Genomic DNA, 21294 nt, shown 5'->3' on the forward strand with positions numbered 1-21294 from the left:
GCAAATAAACAAAGTCAGCACAGACACTAGTGCAGATAGTAGACTACCACCTTCATACAATGCTTTTGATGATTGTTGATACCTTCAAATTCTTCTTGGTTCCTAACTTGTGGAAGTTGTAAAATTGTTTCATTTTCACTCCAGGCCAATTCTGGCATCTCTAAGCCTGATGCTTAAAACCACAGTGAGCAAAACAGTCTGTATTGTCTGGCTGCTTATTTCTTGCCAACTATCAGTGACAAAAGTCAGCTTTTTGAACACAACACATGCAATTGATGTTATTTAAAAACTATTCACTCTAAGTACAGTGTGGTATCCAATGGCTGCACAAGTTCAGAGGACTGACGCTAGTTAGAAACTATTCAGCAACAGTCTCCTGTCCCAATTAAGCTGCATAGTCTCCTGGCTATTTTCTCAGTTTTTGTTCTTAAGAGCTGTCCCAAATAAGCGGCTGCCCCAATTAACAAATTACCCAGTTAACCAGACTCCACTTTTATTACTTGATGCTCTTTCAAATATCAAAGTTATGATGTGGAAGAATTACAGTCTTGCATTCAAGTAATCTGTGCCCCCAGAACTAGATTACTGGTATGAATTCAGGTAACTTCTTTTTTCATAATTTCCTGTATAGTATGAAGCCATGTTATATTGCTTTATCACTATTAAGAATTTTTTGGAACAGACGTTTCAGGCATGTACAGCTAAAGACTTCACCTTTATTATATTGCCATTGTAATTTGAATCCTTTAATGAACAAAAAACACAATATTTTCTATAATAAAATTATATTATACAACATAAAAATGAGAAATGTTTGGAAATGTACAGGGTGGGACACCATTTGCAACAAAAATATGGCTGCTTTATAGTAGATATCTATAGAGTGGATCTTAGCACTAGATCAAAGATATCTACTCTCACTGTCCTCAGATTATGTATGAAATGTTTCTCATTTATTTACTATTTCAATTTATTTCAACTTACTAATACATCGATGTTAACTGAATTTCTCTGTAAAGCAATTCCACATGTATTAAAATATATAGTAACATTTATTTATTCTTAGGTCTATTCATACAGGTTTCTATAAAATCATTTAAACAAGGGCACTGTATTCTATTTCTTAGATGATATTTGTGAATAGTTTACAGAGGAAACAATGGAGTTTTTTTTTGGGGGGGGGGTGTTGGTGGGGGAGTAGAACAAAGGCTATACTCAGTTAATACTGACCAATACAGTGAAGTCCATTTCTACCTTTTGACCCTTTATTTTTCTAAAGGACAAGATGTTTCTATTATCAAATTCAAATTTTCATTGATGGGACCAAGGGCTAGAAATGTACCTTAGGCAATGGGGTAAGTTAATGGATAAGGGATTTACGACTCTAATAGCAACCTCTAATTATTTAATTCTGTTGGAGTCAGTGGAATTAAATATCAGGTTCTGTAGCTGAGAATAATTTTATGCGATTGTCAAAGATAGATTTCTACCCTCACTCATTCATGAATTCCTGAAGCTTTTTTCCTGACACTGTTGTAGTCTAAAATAACAAACTGCTATTAAAATTTTCCATTGTGGTTCACTGTAGAGTTTTTCCCATCAAAACTCCACAGTATATCTGAAATGTAAACAAGGAAGCAATGAACAGGTTGTGCAACAACTTAATGGTCAAGTCATAGATAGAGCTCTGCACTCAATTTTAAAGATTTTGTTTTGTTAACCGAAGTTTTATAATATGGGCTTTCACAAGAAAGGGTACAGAGAGAGGGTTGAAAGAGGTACTTGTCTGATCATACATAGTGGCAGAGCAGACTCAGTAGAGTTTACTCTAGATCCTGGAATGTTTTGTGGAATAACAGTATTGTAACAGTTAATGTGCAATGCATAATAATTTTCTTTTTATTTATGAGAGTGAAGAAAGGTAAAGGAAAAGCCAAGAATGCATGTGGACATAATCTAAAGATAAAAGACTGATGAAATTGAGATAAGTAATTATCTTCTTCCAAAGTTGTGAACCTTCAGAATTTTCTACCCAAGATAGATGTAGGATGCTGTCATTAACTATAAAAAGCTAAGGATTTATTTATTTATTTATTCATCAAGATAGAGTAGTCCTTTCCAGGCCTTCAAGTCACTCAGCAATCCCCAATTTAATCCTAGCCTAATACTGGGACAATTTACAATAATTGATTAACCTATGAATGGTACATCTTTGGACTGTGGGAGAAAACTGGAGCACCCAGAGGAAACCATCATAGTCATGGGAAGAATATACAAACTCCTTACAGAAAGCGGCAGGAATTGAATCAAGGTCGCTGATAATGTGAAGTGTTGTGCTAACCATTACATTACCATGCTGACCTTTCTTTGTAGTATAGGAAAATCAAGCCTCTGTGGGAATGTGTATGCAGAAGCTCAGATAATACTGCACAACAGTAAATCAATTAACTATAATCTGTTCCTTCTAATAGGTTAGTATGTATACTAGTAAATCCACATATAGCAATCAGTGACTTACAGAGGTTTTGGAATATTATTGCAAGTATGCATCAAAATGTGCATAAAGTTTTTAAGCTTTTATGTACCTGGGACTGATGTGATATGGGCTCCACTGTATTAACATTCATTCAATATCTACATCACTGCCATCACTGGCATTTTCACAAGCAGTGAATTCTCTTTCTGGCAAAAGGCCATATTCATTTAGGAAAGTTTCAAGATCCACTGCAAAAAATTCTTCACCGAGCTGTTCGGTAATGTGAAGGAAGTTGCCAATTAGCTCTCCTGCTTTGTACACCAGTAATGCAGGTAGAATATTATCAGAGAAGCGGTCGCTAGTTCCAGTATTAGAGGCCTTTATTTTACAGAACTTAACCAAAGGATATTCCAAAGCAAGACATGTTAAACAGTTGATCAAAGACTCGCATCCCTTCACTCTGTCCTCGTAAACATTCACTATCACTGTAGTTTTTTTCAATTCCTTTTCAATCACTTCCAAGAATTGTTCCCCACTTTCAAGCTCATAGAGCATTCCAAACTGGGGGCCAAAGCTTAGCTGCTGGTGCATCTCTTGCATGCATTGCTTGCGGTACCTACGAAGGCAAGTTTCATCTTCCTCATCCTGAATCATTTCATATTCTTGTACACTCATCTGTTTCAGAAGGATAAAAAGAAAATAAAAACTTTGCAACAGAATGATAATCTATCATGGGAAGACATAACTCATTGTGAATTGCCTAAGGCATCAGTATCATTCAGGAATAAAAGTCTAATTACTTTAGTGCTGACTTGCTCATTCTTGAATTTCAGACTATTTCTTGGATTTTTGTTTGTACAAAATACTTATTTTTCTTTTTTGATTCAAGACTATTTAATTCACTGAAGCATCTACAGTGACAAATAATTTGATTTCTTGTTTGTGGCATTTTCCTGGTACATTGATGTTTACTCTTTTAAAGATTTCCCTTTATTTATATAAATATATTTATTTATTCTTTAAAAAATATTATTGTGCTTTATTTTCTTAACTTCCTACTTGATTGTAGTTCTTAAAATGGTGAGAGGTGTAAGATGTTTTGTGTTCCCAAGGACCCTGTCTATGAATTACTTAAAATTAACTGTGAGATGAAGTAAGCAATTAGGAAGCAAACTGTATATAGGCCTGTATGGTAAAAGGATTTCACTGCAAGAGTGAAGACTAAATGTGTTCCTGATTGATGAAACAACATTGGAATATTGTATACAGGCTTGATCTCCTTATTCATTGAAGGATATACTTCGAAAGGAAGAGTGCTTTGTTGCTTTGAATCCTTGAATGGAGGGTTTGTTATACCAGGATAAAGTAAGCACAAGAGATTACATAGGTTTAATACTTGGAGTTTAAAAGAATTAGAGGTGATCTCATTGCAAAGTATGAAGTTCTTACAACTCCACATCTACCCTCACATACATAGTTTCCTCTAGCTAGGCTATATTGAACAAAGGGTCCCTCTTAGGACAGGGTTGGAAAGAAAATTCTTCATTCCAGACAAGAGTGGATATTTGGAATTCACTCCTCCAGAAGGCTATTGGGGCTCCATTACTGAACATACTTATGAAGAAGTAGAATGCCCTTAACTCCTGGTGGAGTCATTGGGGCGCTGTCATGACATGCTTTTTTGCACTGATCTTTTTAGTGATTGCTCATCATGTGGCGTTTCTGTAGCATTCTCCAGTTTTTTTACGAGGTCGAGTTGATAACTCGATGCTCAACCCAGCACAAATGGAAAGCATGGATTCGAACTCAGGACCATTCACTTTGAAGTCCAGCGCTGAGGTCACTATGCCACCAGCTGGCCAAACATACTTATGGAAGAGATTTATAGATTTTTAGATATTAAGAGAATTGGAGGACTCAAGGTTAACACAAAAAAAAGAGATCAACACATACAAACAAGCTGGATGAACTCAGCAGGTCGGGCGGCATTCGTTGAAATGAGCAGTCAATGTTTTGGGCCAAGACCCTTCGTCAGGACTGAAGAAGGAGGGGGCACGGGCTCCATAAAGAAGGTGGGAGGAGGGTGGAAAACCAATCAGAGGAAAGATCAAGGGTGGGGGAGGGGATAGGCAGGAGAGGTGAAGAAAGAATCTAAGGGGAAAGCACTATGGGTAGTAGAAGAAGGCAGAATCATGAGAGAGGTGATAGGCAGCTGGAAGAGGAGACAGAGTGAAGTGGGAAGGGAGAGGGAGGGAATTACCGGAAGTTGGAGAATTCAATGTTCATACCAAGGGGCTACCCAGATGGTATATGAGGTGTGAGGTGTTGCTCCTCCAACCTGAGTTTGGCCTCATCATGGCAGTAGAGGAGGCCATGTATGGACATATCTGAATGGGAATGTGAAGCAGAGTTGAAGTGGTCTCTGATTGGTTTTCCACCCTTCCCCCACATTCTTTATGGGGCCCCTGCCCCCTCCTTCTTCAGTCCTGACGAAGGGTCTCGGCCGGAAACATTGACTGCTCATTTCAACAGATGCTGCCCAACCTGCTGAGTTCATCCAGCTTGTTTGTATGTGTTGATTTGACCACTGCATCTGCAGTGTACTTTGTGTTTACAAAAAAAGAGATGTTGATTTTAAAAATCTGCTATGATCATATTAAAATGACAGAATAGTCTTGAAAAGTTAAATGGCCTATTCCAGTTGTACTCCCAGTTGTACTCCTTGTTCTTATTATAATTTCTTCATTATATGTCAGTTACACTAGTGTTTTACATCTCTAGGTGTTTTAATAATCTTACTCATCCTAATCTTGAACCTTACAATGCCATAATCAACAAAAAGCTCTGCTGATTTTAATTTTCCAGTATATTTTAATTTACTGCCCATTATTGTATTTAAGAATTATTATCTTGCTAGGATTTATGTACTAAGAAAATAGACCCCCAAAATAATAGAATCATTATTCCTTGTTCTATTTCTTCCTTTTGTTTTTGAGATAGTTGAACTCTCTTTTCTGTAACTGCTGCTCTGTATTTCTGTATTTTCCTAAGAATTAATAAAGAGACAATTGCAAGTCATCAAGTCCATTGTGGCTCGTAGAGCAATTCCATTCCCATTTTCCTAATCCCTATGCACTCCTCATATTCCCACCAACTCCTCCTTATCCTACAACTCACCTACTCACTTGGGATAATTTGCACTGGTATATTAATCTACTAACTGGCATGAGTTTGGGATCTGAGAGAAAACTGAAGCCCTAGGAAGGAAAACCAGTCACAGGAAGAACATTTAAACTCCACAAAGCACTTGAGGTTACTACTGGTTTACTTCCCTTATTTCTTCCTCTAAATCCTTCCTAGTTGTCTGCACGACTCCTTTATTAAGGTGGTAGATCCTTAATATATAATTAATATAGATTCCTTTCATTCTGATTGCCTATATGTTGTAATTGGTGTAGGTACACTCTCTCATCCTCCTCTTTCTCTTTGGAATGTGTTGCATTCTGCAATTTTTAACCAAATTTATTCTCCACTTCTACAAATACTATGTTCAGTTATTCAAATTAATTTTAAATCTTATTTGCTTTGAAATTGATTATCTTTCCTGTTTTTGCTCACCTTTCGACTGAATTTCTTTCGAGTGTCTTTGTCCTCCTTACTAAAAGAGCGGTATGGTGATGACAGTTGTCTAAGGAGTTGCTTTTTGTCTGAAGAAATTTCATGGTCCTCGCTTTCTAGTTTAAATTTCCTCCAGTCATTGATCACTCCTTTTGGACCTAGAAATGCAACTGGTTTAATGTTGTTTTGTGCTAGACATGTGCACATTACTAATAACATTGCCTCGATGTAGTTATAAAAAATTGTATGACACAGTAACAAAATCCAGCACCGAGTGGCAAAATGATGTAGCAGATAGTGATGCTGCTGCTCAACTCACTTGTTTGAGTGCGACCTCATGTGCTACCTGTGCTTAACTGACTGTTGTAAATTACCCCTCAAGTATGCTTGTGGCAGGGGAATTAGGGAGGAAATGTGAAAGAAAAATGTCAAGGAATAGCACTAATGATAATGTTCACAAAAGCTTTTCATTTGCTTTACCTTAAATTCTAAGTTTATTATCACTGGCATATGTCATGAAATTTGTTTTGTGGTACAGTGCAATACATTTAAAAATGTTATGGTAAGGAATATTTTAAAAATAGGTAATGCAAAAAGTGAGCAAAATGGTGAGGTAGTGTTCATGGACCATTCAGAAATCTGATGGTGGAGGGGGAAAAGCTGCTCCTAAAGTGTTGAGTGTGTGTGTCTTCAGGCTCTTGTACCTCTTCCCTGAAAGTACTAATGAGAAAGGGGCATGTCCTGATGATGAAGGTCATCCCTGTAGTTCCTGTTATCACAACATAGAACACATCAGATAGACATGGCTGAACTTACTAACTTTGGCAATTCAAAATCTCCAATTATAATAATTTGAGTATAGCAATAGACCTAGTAGAAACAGACAGGCTGGTGGAATATGTGGATGAAAAATTCTGAACTGTTAAGTTTTGATAGGAAGGATGAGAAAGGGCAATGTAATTTAGAAAGCTAATTTCTAAAAGGGATGTATGTACAGAAAGATCAAGCAAAGAATAAATTATTGAAAGGTTGAGAAAGCATACTTTGCTATGAAATCCAGGAAAAGCAACTCTATATTAGGATAAACAAATGGTTATCAGTTACAGTTATAATTTTCTTCATGCAGTATTTTGAGTTCAGAGTATTTACTTTAATTCTATATTCTTTGGGTAATATCCACATGGAATTCACAGCTCTATTTATAATAAAGGAGATCATGTGAGAGCACTGAAGTCAATACATGAAATGCACTAACAGGTTCATTGTTCATTTGCCTAGTACTCCTGAGTCAAGTGAATTGAAAACCTTCTCTACAAGAAACCAAAGTACATCTACAGGGATCAGCTGGTATATGGAAGTCAAAAATACCTTTAAAAAGTAATGATATGTAACCCCTTATTTTCAATCTCCTCTTAGTTATTCTGAAACTAAAAATGAAGGAAAGCTCAGTGGTTCAACTGTTGATTTGTTTTTCCCACCTACTTGGACTCAGTGATATAGTTTAATTTTTTTTTAAACTGGAGATACCACAGCATAACTCATGATGACTTTAAGCTCAATGTGATGGAATTACCCTATAGAACATGCCAATTTACCTGTATTAGAAGCTGATAATTCAAGATTTCCTTCAGGTTCCACATCTTCATCCCAACTTGGTTCACGGTTCATTCTAGGACAGGTGAGCAATGGAAAGGTATCTGAAAAACAGTCAATTTCAATACAAGGTCAATTATGTCTATTGGTAATACTGTTATATAATACAAATTATGATGTAATGTTTCTTCATAGAGAGCTGTAATTTAAGACTTTGAACCTTTAAAAATAAGATTTTGTAAGAAAATGTTCCAGAGAAAGACAAGACCTTCTAATAGTTGGTGTTGAAACTACAGGTCATGATTTTCAGAATAGACTGGTTTGCATACTTCCTGAACATTCTCTATTTTTGGCCTTGTCTGAGAGGGAGCAGTGTCAGTCGGATGGTTGAGAAAAATAAAAAATCAAGCCGCCTTCATGGGCTACCACTGAGGTTCATGAAAAGGTGGAAACTAGAACATTACAGTACAGTACAGGCTCTTGGTGCCGACCCTTTAACCCACTCCAAGATCAATCCAACCCTTCCCTGCCACATAGTCCACCATAGTTTTAGACTAATTTACTCTACCTGTTACATAGAAACTTAGAAATCTACAGCACATTGCAGGCTCTTTGGCCCACAATGTTGTGCTGACCGTGTAACCGGCTCTAGAAGCAGTCTAGAATTCCCCTTTTGCATAGCCCTCTATTTTTCTAAGTTCCATGTACCTATCTAGGAGTCTCTTAAAAGGCCCTATTGTACCTGCCTCTACCACCTTCACTGGCAGTGCATTCCACCCACCGACCATTCTCTGTGTGGAAAAACTTAGTTCTGACATTCCCCTTGTACCTACTTCCAAGCAGCTTAAAACTATGCCCCTTGTGATAGCCATTTCAGCCCTGGGAGAAGCTTCTGGCTATCCACACAGTCAATGACTCTCATCATCTTGTACACCTCTATCAGATCACCTCTCATCCTCCGTTGTCCCAAGGAGAAAAGGCCAAATTCACTCAACCTATTCTCATAAGATATGCTTTCTAATCCAGGCAACATCCTTGTAAATCTCCTCTGCACTTTCTCTATAGTTAAGGGACCTAACTTGGTACTGTAGGTTGGGGTTCCATTATCAATGGTGCCAATGATCAAAAATATTTATGGAACACAAATTTATTGTAAATAAATCCATTCCATCCATGTTCATCAATGTTGGTCCATCACTAATGCAGCCACTGCCATCAGAACAAATTTGTTCCAGGTTTTTTATCTTCAGCAGGTGACTCCTACATTTTCTCAACAAATATATAGACTGATTCATGCTCAGATAATAGGAGGCAAAAATAAACATGTTCTCTGGACCTCCACACATGCCAAAAGGGGGCCTGAACAGGTGCTGGAAATCTAGAGCAAACATAAAATGCTGGAATAACTCAACAAGTCAGGCAGCATCTACAGAGGGGAATAATTAGTCAATGCTTCAGGCTGAAACACTTCTTCAGGATTGATGAACTTTGTGTGTGTTGCTAAACAAAAAAACTATCATTACTTGCATGCTTTAGCACTTGGACAGAACACATAGCATTATTTTCTGGGTGGGTTTGTGCTCTACAGGCCCCTGGTAATTGATTGCCACAACCATTAATCATTTTATATACTTTAATGCGCTGGAATAATTCAAAATAGGGAAGTCTACACAGTCCCACAGTGTGCAGTTCATTATTCCTATTCCCTGACATGGCAGCAAGCCACTTATTTGTATAAACAGGACCTTTGCCATATTCCCTGTGATCAACAAGAAATGAAAAGTATTGAGTGAATGATTTTTTTTAAACTAGAGAGATGAGTAAAAATCAAAAATGCTGAAAACACTTAGCAAGTCAGACAACAAAACTGGAAAGAGAAACAGTAGCTTTACAGGTGGAAGATCCATCAGAATATCTTTGTTCTGAAATGTGAACTGGCCTTTTTCTCCCCACAGAAACAGTGAGTGGAGTCTTGGTGACTAGAAAGAAAAGCATGGAAAGCAACTTAATTGCTGCTTACAAGAGAACATTGAGGAAAGTAGAATAGGTTTGCCCTCTTGTGGTTACTAACAAGCATTTAATATATGCTGTACTTTTATGAACATAAGAATTAGAGATTGACCAAAATAAAGTGGTAACCAGGATTAATGGATTTTCCTAACTATGAAACTCTTCCCATTGTAACCAATCAGTATAACCTTGTCATTCCTTTCTTCCATCACTAGCTCATCAGGGCCTCACTTGTGGCTAAAGAAGGCAGAATGATCTTGATCAAGTCCCTAGCAATCTAATTTCTTGCTGTTTTGAATAACCTGGAGTATATCCCAAAAGGCCCTGGAGACTTATCCTGCTTGGTGTTCTTAATCAAACCTACCAAACCAAACTTAACCATGCTCCATACTGATCTCATTTTCCTCCATATCCTTCTCCTTAGTAAATTCTGATGCAAATTACTTATTTAGGATCTCTGCCTCTGAGCACATGTTCCCTCCGTTAATCTTCAATAGTCCAAACTTCTTGCTAGTTATCCTCTTGTATTTGACATATGTATAGAATACCTTGGGATCTTCTTTAACCCTACTTACCAAAGATTTTTCATGTTCCCCCTACCAGCTGTTCTACTTCTCTTCATGAGTTCTAGCTTTATAATCCTCGAGGGCTCCATTTGATCTTTAGCTTCCTAACCTTATGTACGCTCTCTTTTTCTTGTCATCCTTGTCCTCCTGAAAGGAATCCATCCTGTACTTTGTATCGTTGATCTTTAAAAACCCTCCATGCCAGATGTGGACTTGCCCAAAAACAGCTTTATAAAGTTCACTAGTTCCTGACAACTGAGATGTAGCTCAAATATGCATGCATAGCCCACTGCTCTACTCTCTTGACTGTGTGGCTAAGCATAGTTCAAATGACATCAATAAATTCGCAGGTGACACAACTGTAAGAGCTCAGATGGTGGTGAGGAGGCATACAGGAATAAGATAGATTTGCTGGTTGAGTAGTGTCACAACAAACAACCTCATATTCAACCTGAGCAAGACCAAGGAATTGATTGTGGCCTTCATTAAAGGGGGATTAGGAGAACTCATACCAGTTCTCATTGAGGGGTCAGCGGTGTAAAGGGTGAGCATCTTCAAGTTCCTGGGTGTCAACATCTCAGAGAATCTATCCTGGGCCAGACATACAGACTCAGCAATAAAGAAAGTTCCCCAGAAACTAATATGTTAGGAATTTGGGGAGATTTAGTATGCAACCAAAGACTTGCAAATTTTTATAGATTTATGGTGGAGAACATACCAACTGGTTGTTTCACAGACTGCTATTGAAGGCACTGGATTGTAAGGCTGCACAGGGTCATAGACTCAGCCAGCTTCAACATGTGCACAACCCTCCCTGTCATTGAAGACATCTTTAACAGAGGTGCCTCAAGAAGATGTCATCCATTACTAAGGACTCTCACCATCTGAAAGATACCTTCTTGTTACCACTAACAGGAGGAGCTACAGCAGCCCAAAGACCCATTCTTAATGATTCAGAAACAGCTTCTTCACCTCTGCTATCAAATTTCTGAGAAGTCCATGAACCCTGCTCGTTTCTTCTTTCTGTGGTATTTATTTTGTAACTGGGGCTAAATTCATGTCTTTGCACTGTACTACTGATGCAAAACAACAACTTTCATATTTAAGACAGTGATAATAAACCTGATTCCAAATTTCTCCTGTTCCAATTTAATATTCTTCCACAACGTCCTTACTCATATTTAAAGGAGTTATGGTTGTTGTTCTCTTTTCCCATACTGAAAGCCAGTCACCTTGGCCAGGTTAATTTCCCAACAGCAAGTCCAATATGGCTCCTCCACTACATATTGATTGAAAAACATTCCTGGATGCACCTAACAAGTTCTGCTGCATCTAAACCTCTTGAAATGTGGTCTGAGTCTATATTAGAGGTGTTGAAGTTACTCACTACAACAGCCATGTTTTTGCATTTTCCCTAATCTTTCTGCATTTCTGTTCACCAATGTCCCAGAGGCATTTGTGAGTCTGCAGTATACTCGAACTCCCATCAGAGTGATGGAATCTTTCTTATTTTTCAGCTCTATCTGTGTGGACAGTGAATGAGTCCTGTATTATGTCCCCTCTGCATACAGCTTGTCCCTGATTAATAATGCAACCCCTTACCCCTCCCCCCCCCCACACACTTCCTTTTACCTCCTCCTTTACCTTTTCTAAATCATTAAAGCTCTCAAATATTTAGGTACTATGTAAATATATTTTCACTTAATACCCATTACACCAACAGCTGCAAGCACAATCTTGCACAATTAAGACTGATTACTTAATGCTATTAGACCAACAAGGGATAAGCTGGAAAACCATTTGTGACATCAGAATCAGAATCAGACTTTAATCGCCAAGTACCTATGCACATACAAGGAATTTACTTCCGGCAGATGTTGTCTCAGGAGCATCATATTGATCAGTCTATCCAGTTATCAGTTATCCTGGTATTAGGTTAAATGCACTTATTCTTGTCATCTTTACTGCTGGCAAGATGTGGACCAGTGCAAACTTATTTCTAAATGTTAAGTCTTATTAAGCTCCAAAACTTCTGCTCAATTTGTTGAATATCAACATCATCTGGCCCTCATGCCATCCACAGTACTGATGTCCTTATTTTGTGTTGCAAAGTGGGTTAACCCTATGTATCCAGTGCCCAGAGAGTTCACAATCTTGACCAGATCATCAAGGGATTCACTTGCATTATTGTTGTCAGTCTGATAAAGAGCTGTGCCACTACTTTGGAGCAACGACTGATTTAACACAATCACTGAAATTATTTCATTTGAGATTATTTCTCAATCTCAGTACAAGAGGCAGTCAGTCAAATAACGCTGCCTGAAAATAGATTCAGTCAGTCTGTCCTTTAACATTAACCTGGTAATGGTTAGCAAATATGTGGAGATTATTGGAGATTGTTCATACATAGATTACTTTAAACTCCAAAGATTACTGAGACTAACTATCACTTCATTTCAAAAGGACTAGATTTGCAAATAAGCACAATTAAGGAAGGCAAGGAAAGGAACAGAGTGGGTCCATCTGAATGACCAATAATGTTAGCAGTCTGCAACCGTGAAACCTTATCAGCAAATCTCTACATGGCAATTTAGACATAAAGTTCATTGATAGATTTACTGAATGCATTAAAGGCATAGTCGCTGTTGAAAATTTAACATAAAATCATAAGTCTATGAAGGTTCTTAGTCATCCAGGTCATTGTATATCAAGCAGAGTAAATCAAGACAACTGGACTTGATGTGTTGTCCAGAAGATGTTTTGCCACTCATCCGAGAGGCTTCAGTTTTGATCCATGGTGGGTAGCTTTCTGGTTTATAAACTCTATGGGCTTACCAGTGCGTACAGTTGCCTTGATTTACTACTGCTTGATGTAAAATTATAAGGTAATCTCATCATTCACATGACAAAGTGTAGGTTGCACTACCTTTTCAACATAATACTAAGCACTGATAAATTAAAGAGTAGGACCTCAAAGGTAATAATCTCAGGATTATTACTGGTGCCACATGCTAGCCAGAGTTGGAATAGTAAGATAGTGAGAATGAATATGTGGCTTGAGCATTGGTGCAGGAGGGAGGGTTTCAGATTCTTGGGGCATTGGAACCGCTTCTGGGGGAGGTGGGACTAGTACCATCCGGATGGTCTATATCTGGGCAGAGCCGGGATCAATGTCCTAGGGAAATTGTTTGCTAATGCTGTTGGGGAGGCTTTAAACTAATATGGCAGGGGGATGGAAGCCACACAGAAAAGAAGAGGGAAGTGATGCAGAGATGAAAGCTAGAGTTAGTGAAGAAAAAAGTAAGAGTAGAGCGCATAAAAGTAAAAAGCAAAAATCGCATAGGTCACTAGATTCTAAAAGGACAATGAGTATAAGGGCACTTTAAATGTCCATAGTATTAGAAACAAGGTTAGTGAACTTGTGGCACAGATCAGTACCAAGGCATATGATTTAGTGGCCATTACAGAGACCTGGTTGCAAGGTGGAGATGACTGGGAATTAAATATCCAAGGGGTAACAGGTAATACAGAAAGATAGGCAGGAAGGCAGAGGAGGTGGGGTGGTGTCCTTAATTAAGGATGAGATCAGGGTGATTGTGAGAGATGATGTAAGATCTACGGAGCAGAATGGTTTGAGTCTCTGGGTAGAGATTAAGAATAGTAAAGAGAAAACAATCACTGGTGAGAGTTGTCTATAGGCCACCTAATAAAAATATTGCAGTGGCAGCAGCGATTAACCAAGAAATAACAGGCTTGTAAGAATGGAATGACAGTTGTCATGGGGGATTTTAACTTCCATATAGATTGAGTGAATTGGGTTGGTCAAGGAAGTCTTGAGGAGGACTTCATAGAATGCATCTGTGATGGCTTTCTTGAGCAGCATGTTAGTGAACCTACAAGGGAAAATGCTATCTTAGATATAGTCCTGTGCAATGAGACAAGTAAGATTAATGATCTTGTAGTCAGGAATCCTCTTGGAAAGAGTGGTCATAGTATGATTGAATTTTGCATATAGATGGAGGATGAAATAGTTAGATCTAAAACTAGTGTATTATGCTTGAACGTGGGAGACTACAACAGGATGAGGGAGGAGTTGGCTAATGTGGATTGGGAGCACAGGCTATTTGCTAGCACTGTTTAGGAACAGTGGAATACTTTCAAAGAGATTTTTCACAGTACTCAACAAAAATATATTCCAGTCAAAAGTAAGTACAGTAAGTGTGGGGAGAGCCAGTCTTGGATAACTAAGGAAATAAAAGATAGTATCAAATTAAAAGCTCATGTATACAGAGTCGCAAAGAGTAGTGGGAGACTGGAGGATTGGGAAAACTTTAAAAAGCAACAAAGAACAACTAAACAAGACATAAGGAAAGGGAAGATAGAGTATGAAAGTAAATTAGCAGAAAATATAAAAGCAGATAGCAAAAGTTTTTATAAATATATAAAGCGGAAGAGGGTGGTTAAAGTCAACGTGGGTCCCTTGGAAGATGATAAGGGGAAATTTGATATTGGGTGATAAGGAAATGGCTGAGGCGTTGAACGACTATTTTGTGTCAGTCTTCACAGTGGAGGACACATTTAATATGCCAAAGAAGGATGTTAGGGACGAAAACGGAGGTGAAGACCTCGATAAAATCACTGTCACTAAAGAGATACTGATGAGCAAACTAGAGGGCCTGAAGGTAGATAATTCCCCTAGTCCTGATGGGATGTATCCCAGGGTGCTGAAGGAATTGGCGGAGGTTATAGTAGATGCGTTGATAATCATTTATCAAAATTCTCTAGACTCTGGGCAGGTCCCGGCGGATTGGAAGACAGCAAATGTCATGCCACTTTTTAAAAAGGATATAGGCAAAAGTCGGGCAACTATAGGCCAGTTAGCTTAACATCTGTAGTTGGGGAAATGCCTGAAGCTGTCATTAAGGAAGAAATAGCAAAACATTTAGAAAGGAGTGGTTCCATTAGACAGATGCAGCATGGATTCAGAAAGGGCAGGTCCTGTTTGACAAATTTACAGGAGTTCTTTGAGGACATAATGAGTGCAGTGGATAGAGGGGATCAAGTGGATGTCATATACTTGGATTTCCAGAAGGTGTTCGAAAAGATGCCGCACAAGAGACTTATAAATAAGATACGGATGCATGGAGTCGGAGGAAGTGTATTGGCATAGATAGTGGATTGGTTAACCAATAGAAAGCAAAGAGTTGGTATAAATGGGTGTTTCTCCAGTTAGCTGTCAGTGGTGAGTGCGGTGCTGCAGGAGTCGGTGCTGGGCCCGCAGCTGTTTACTATTTACATTGATGATTTGGAAGAGGGGACTGAGTGCAGTGTAGCAAAATTTGCTGATGACACTAAACTGAGTGGGGAAATTGTACAGAGGATGTGGAGAGTCTGCAGAGGGATATAGATAAGTTAAGTGAGTGGGCCAAGGTCTGGCAGATGGAATACAATGTTGGTAAATGTGAGATCATCCACTTTGGAAGGAATAATAGAAGAGCAGATTATTGTTTAAATGGTGAAAGATTGCAGCATGCTGTTGTGCAGAGGGACTTGGGAGTGTTTGTTCATGAATCGCAAAAAGTTGGCTTGCAGGTACAACAGGTTATTAAGAAGGCAAACAGAATGTTGGCCTTCATTGCTAAAGGGATTAATTCAAAAGCAGTGAGGTCATGCTGCAACTATACAGGGTAATGGTGCGGCCGCACCTGGAGTACTGTGTGCAGTTCTGGTCTCCATACTTGAGGAAGGACATACTGGCTTTGGAGGCAGTGCGGAGGAGGTTCACCAGGTTGATTCCAGGGATGAAGGTGTTAACCTATGAGGAGAGATTGAGTCGCCTGAGACTATACTCTCAGGAAGTCAGAATAATGAGAGGGGATAGATAAGATAGAAGTAGGAAAGTTGTTTCCATTGGTAGGTGAGACTAGAACTAGGGGACATTGCCTCAAGGTTCAGGGGAGAAGATTTAGGATGGAGGTGAAGAGAAACTGTTTTTCCCAGAGAGTGTTGAATCTGCGGAATTCTCTACCCAGGGAAGCAGTTGAGGCTTCTTCACTAAATATATTTAAGATACAGTTAGATAGATTTTTACATAGTAGAGGAATTAAGGGTTATGGAGCTAAAAGCAGGTAGATGGAGCTGTTTACGGACAGATCAGCCATGATCTTATTGAATGGCAGGGCAGGTCTGATGGGTTGGATGGCCTACTCCTCCTATTTCTTATGTTCACTGCCAGCAAGCAACAGTTTGTTTTTAAAATAATTAATGTATGAATATTTTGTTTTTGAACAATTTCTGACAAACATCTGAAATGTTCAGTATCACAATTTGACATTTAAAATAAAAGGTGATTTTAAAGAATAATTCAGAAGAGTACAGCACAACAACAGACCCTTTGGATCACAATGTCTGTGTTGAACATGATAGCGAAAATAAAGTAAATCTCTTCAGCCAGTGCATGATCAATCCTTCCATACTCTGCATGGACATAAGTATACCTAACAACTTATTAAATACCACTTTCATACCTGCTTCCAACACTGCTCCTGACAGGCCTTCCATTCTCTGTATAAAAATATTTGTTCCACACATCTCCTTTAAAATTTTTGTCTTTAAATATATATTCACTAGTACTCAACATTTCTACCCAAGGAAAAAGATGCCAACTGTCCACCGTATCAATGCTTCTCAAAATTTCATATTATCCACTATCTTCTATCCATCCAGCTTCTGATGCTCAGAGAAAACAAACCAAGCTTGTCTCCTTCTAGTTCACACCTTCTAATCTAGGCAACATCTTGGCAAACCTCTTCTGTGTCCCTTCCAAAGCCTTTACATGCTGCCTGTGATTGAACAATCAGAGCTGCATGCAATACTCCAAAATATGGCCTAACCAAAGTTTTTATAGCTGCATCACGACTTCCTTATTCTTTTACTCAGTGCTCTGACCAGTGAAGTCAAAAATGCTGAGGGCCTTCTTTATCATCCTACCTGTTGTGGGGCCACTTGCAGTGAGCTATGGACTTGAACTCCAAGATCCCTCTGAACATCAATGCTGTTGAGGGTCTTACCCTTAACTGTATACTTTCCGTAAGAGATTGGAACAGAATTGGGCCTAATCAGCACAGAGAGCACACAGAAACCCTATCCCTAAGAATCCCCTCCAATGGCTTCCCTACCACTGATGTGAGCTTTCTGACCTATTATTTATAGAATTATCTGTATTTCTCTTCTTGAACAAGGGAACAACATTGGCCACTCTCCAGTCTTTTGGGACCCTCTCTGGAAATTGAAAGCGGGAGGGGGAGGCTTTATCCCTCCCCCTCCTGTCTTCTCCTGTAATTTTGGATTTCCCCCTCCCCCCCACTTTCAATCTCTTACTATCTTTTCTTTCAGTTAGTCCTGACGAAGGGTCTTAGCCCGAAACGTCGACTGTACTTCTTCCTATAGGTACTGCCTGGCCTGCTGCGTACCACCGGCATTTTGTGTGTGTTGCTTTACAACAATACTGTTGCTTTTATGTCTTTTTCTATCTGTTCATCCATCTCCTGGTGGCTATTGGAAGGTCTATAGTATTATCCCAATGCGAGTGATTGCACCTTTCTTACTTCTGAGTTCCACCCATACTGCCTCAGTAGATGAGCCCTACACTATGTCCTCTTTGAATGCAGCTGTGACATTCTCCCTGATTAGTAACCATTTTTACCTCCCTTAGTATCTCATCTAATGGACAAAGTCTTAAATGTAAAATTTTCACTTGTATTTTCAATGGAGAAGGACACAGAAGTTAGTGAGTTCAGGGGAGTGAACAGTGATATCCTAGAACAGATTAACATTATGAAACAGAGGTGGTAGAGGGTTTGAAATGCATAGGGGTGGATTAATCCCTGAGGTCTGACCAAGTGTTTCCTAAGATGTGGTGGAAAGTAAGGGAGGAGATTTCTGAGGTCCTGTTAGGTATTTTCCTAACTTCGTCACAATTGAGATACTAGACAACTGCTAATGTTGTACCTTTAGTTAAGGGAGCTGGATTATCCATGGAACTACAGACCAGTGAACTACATATCACTGATGGGATGTAATTGGAAGTGATTCCAAGAGACCAGATTTATTTGCACTTGGAAATCAAGAACTGTTTAAGAATGGAAAATCATTTACTGAGAGTTTTGAAGAGATGACCAAGAGGACTGACGTTGATTGCATCAGTCTTCTAAGCTTAAAATACAAACTATTTTATTGAACCTAGGATCACATTTGAAGCCTTTGATCCTCACTTCCAATGTAGTAGATCTTGAGCTGTAGTATTTACAAGGCCTGTACATCTTTTCAGAGATCAGAAATGAGCACAGCACTCCAAATGAGGTCTGACTAAAAATTTGTACAATAAAGCATTTTTGTATACCAGCCTCTTTAAGTTAGAAGTCCATACAGAATAAGAAATTTAGATTAGTACTGAGTGAGTTGTGCAAATTGCTTATGTGGTTCTTTGACACCCTGCTGTTATCTACATAGTGTATAAAGTTTTCTGGTTCTGCCACCTGTTCTAATAGTATTTTCTAGAACACTAAATTTGTGCCTTGTCTCTGCCTTGATTATATCTGGAACTATGGTGTAGAGTTATTTCTCTATCTTATTCAAAAACCTTCTGTACTTCTCAGACTATAGACAGATGTTCTCTTCAGGCCATTTATGAATACCTACAAATATTCCTTTTGTAATGTTGTCACATATTTTTGACTTTTATTAGTATGTTTTAGAAAATGTATTAGTAGCAAATATCCATTCAGAACATTAAAGAAGTCAATAATTTAAAACAAGTGCTCTAAGAAATCGAAGAAAATTAGTACGATATGTTGAGGGTATAGAAAGATGTGGAGGGAGAAGGATTTTTCAATGACTACAAGCTGCACTCCAGGGATTTGTGTTGTCTTTTCTCACTAACCCACAACGTCATGCACTTAAAACTAATCAATCTGACCAAAGCAGATTGAATACTTCAAATTAAATTATACCTGTTGGCAAATGCACCTGTCAGATGTGATGAAGTATATGTAGGTTGATGGGGTGTTAATGGATTAGCAAAAATCCATTTTATCCATTGTGCTGTAACAGAAAACAATCTAATATACCTGGTGATGTCTGCCTTTGCACATAATTACTACATACCTTCTCTCTATTTATTATTTTATTTTGATCACCTCAATTTGTTTCTATTTTCAGCTTTTTCTCTTTCCCTTTTTGCTCTGTGCCCCTCTCTGCCACATTTTCGCTCTTTTTTTCTTACACTTCCCTTGCGTGCTTCCTTTTCTTCTCCACGTTCCCTGATTCTGTCTCTTACATAGAACCATAGAACATTCCAGCACAGAAACAGGCCTTTTGGCCCTTGGCTGTGCCAAACCATTTTTCTGCCTAGTCCCACTGACCTGGCCCATATCCCTCCATACACCTCTCATCCATGTACCTGTCCAAGTTTTTCTTAAATGTTAAAAGTGAGCCTGCATTTACCACTTCATCTGGCAGCTCATTCCACACTCCCACCACTCTCTGTGTGAAGAAGCCCCCCCAATGTTCCCTTTAAACTTTTCCCCCTTCACCCTTAACTCACATCCTCTGGTTTTTTTTTCTCCCCTAGCCTCAGTGGAAAAAGCCTGCTTGCATTCACTCTATCTATACCCCTCATAATTTTATATACCTCTATCAAGTCTCCCCTCATTCTTCTATGCTCCAAGGAATAAAGTCCTAACCTATTCAACCTTTTTCGATAACTCAGTTTCTCAAGTCCCCGCAACATCCTTGTAAACCTTCTCTGCACTCTTTCAACCTGATTAGTATCCTTCCTGTAATTTGGTGACCAAAACTGCACACAATACTCCAAATTTGGCCTCACCAGTGCCTTATACAACCTTACCATAACATTCCAACTCTTATACTCAATACTTAGATTTATAAAGGCCAATATACCAAAAGCTCTCTTTACTACCCTATCTACCTGTGACACCACTTTTAGGGAATTTTGTATCTGTATTCCCAGATCCCTCTGTTCTACTGCACTCCTCAGTGTCCTACCATTTACCTTGTATGTTCTTCCATGGTTTTTTCTTCTTTCCTCCTTTCTTCCTTTCTCAGTCTTCTCTCCTTCACACCCTTACTAATATACTTACTCTTGCATTATCTAAACTTTAACTTCCCGATAAACTCAATGGAAACACATAAGGAATACTTGAATGATACAGTGTAAGGCTGGTAAGAACTATTTGCCCAATTGACTTTTCCCTTTTGCATCTAGTTTAGGCATAAACATGTGTGTTTATTGTAACAGACATTCTGATATAATGTCCTCATGCAGTCATTTCCAAAATTACACACAGACCATCAACGAATAATTTTTCTGAGGAAATTATAAGCTCCGATAGACTTGACTGTTGAATTTTCTATATAAACATTGTACATTCAAGTCTCTTGGTGAGCGTCCAGTAAAGTGCAAAAAATAAAAGGAAGAAAATCCTGGAAAACTAAAGTTTTAAAAAGATAAACAGAACTGGCTTGAAAGGCTCTGACAGGTGAGTCCATGTAAGGTGAAGAGTTTAGTTATGGAGCTCTGGGTGTGTGCCCCTCATCAAATTACAGTATAGATAACCAGTTATTTTCCTTTGGTTTGTCTCCATGATGTGACAGTCCAATTGGCTGGAGGTAATAGTGAACATGACTCCACTAACAGTTTTTCAACCCCATTACACAAACTTGTGTTCTGAAAGATGTTGATTCCTTATTTTAAAGCTGCCTTTATTTGCTTGAAAGCAGTTTTACTCGAATATCCTTATTGGAGCAAGGTATTTTGATTTACTGTATGTTGGTGAGGTCACAGATATGAGTGAGATGGTTTGGATTGGGGCAAGGTATAAAAGATGCAATGTGTCAGCCAAATATATAACTGTTTAACACTGTTGTAGCAGTATTTGCTCTGGGGAGATGTTCCATTTACACTCAGGTAAAGAAGTTAATCATTTCACAATAAACACAACAAACGTAATA

General features: G+C 38.5%; 1 protein-coding gene across 2 annotated transcripts in view; it reads right to left on the minus strand.

Moving 5' to 3' along the window:
- Positions 1–696: 696 nt before the first annotated feature.
- The window catches only part of pdca (phosducin a), a 29927-nt gene continuing 9329 nt past the window's right edge, over positions 697–21294 (minus strand). For both annotated transcript variants that reach the window (XM_073063271.1, XM_073063270.1), the window contains 3 exons: positions 7690–7791; positions 6095–6252; positions 697–3151 (listed from right to left, as the gene is read on the minus strand). In XM_073063271.1, coding sequence (XP_072919372.1) covers positions 2624–3151; positions 6095–6252; positions 7690–7762 — 759 coding nt within the window. In that variant the 5' untranslated portion in view covers positions 7763–7791 and the 3' untranslated portion in view covers positions 697–2623. The remainder of the gene's footprint in view (positions 3152–6094; positions 6253–7689; positions 7792–21294) is intronic.

This window comes from Hemitrygon akajei, chromosome 12, assembly GCF_048418815.1.
Source record: "Hemitrygon akajei chromosome 12, sHemAka1.3, whole genome shotgun sequence".
In the NCBI taxonomy this organism is placed as follows: domain Eukaryota; kingdom Metazoa; phylum Chordata; class Chondrichthyes; order Myliobatiformes; family Dasyatidae; genus Hemitrygon; species Hemitrygon akajei.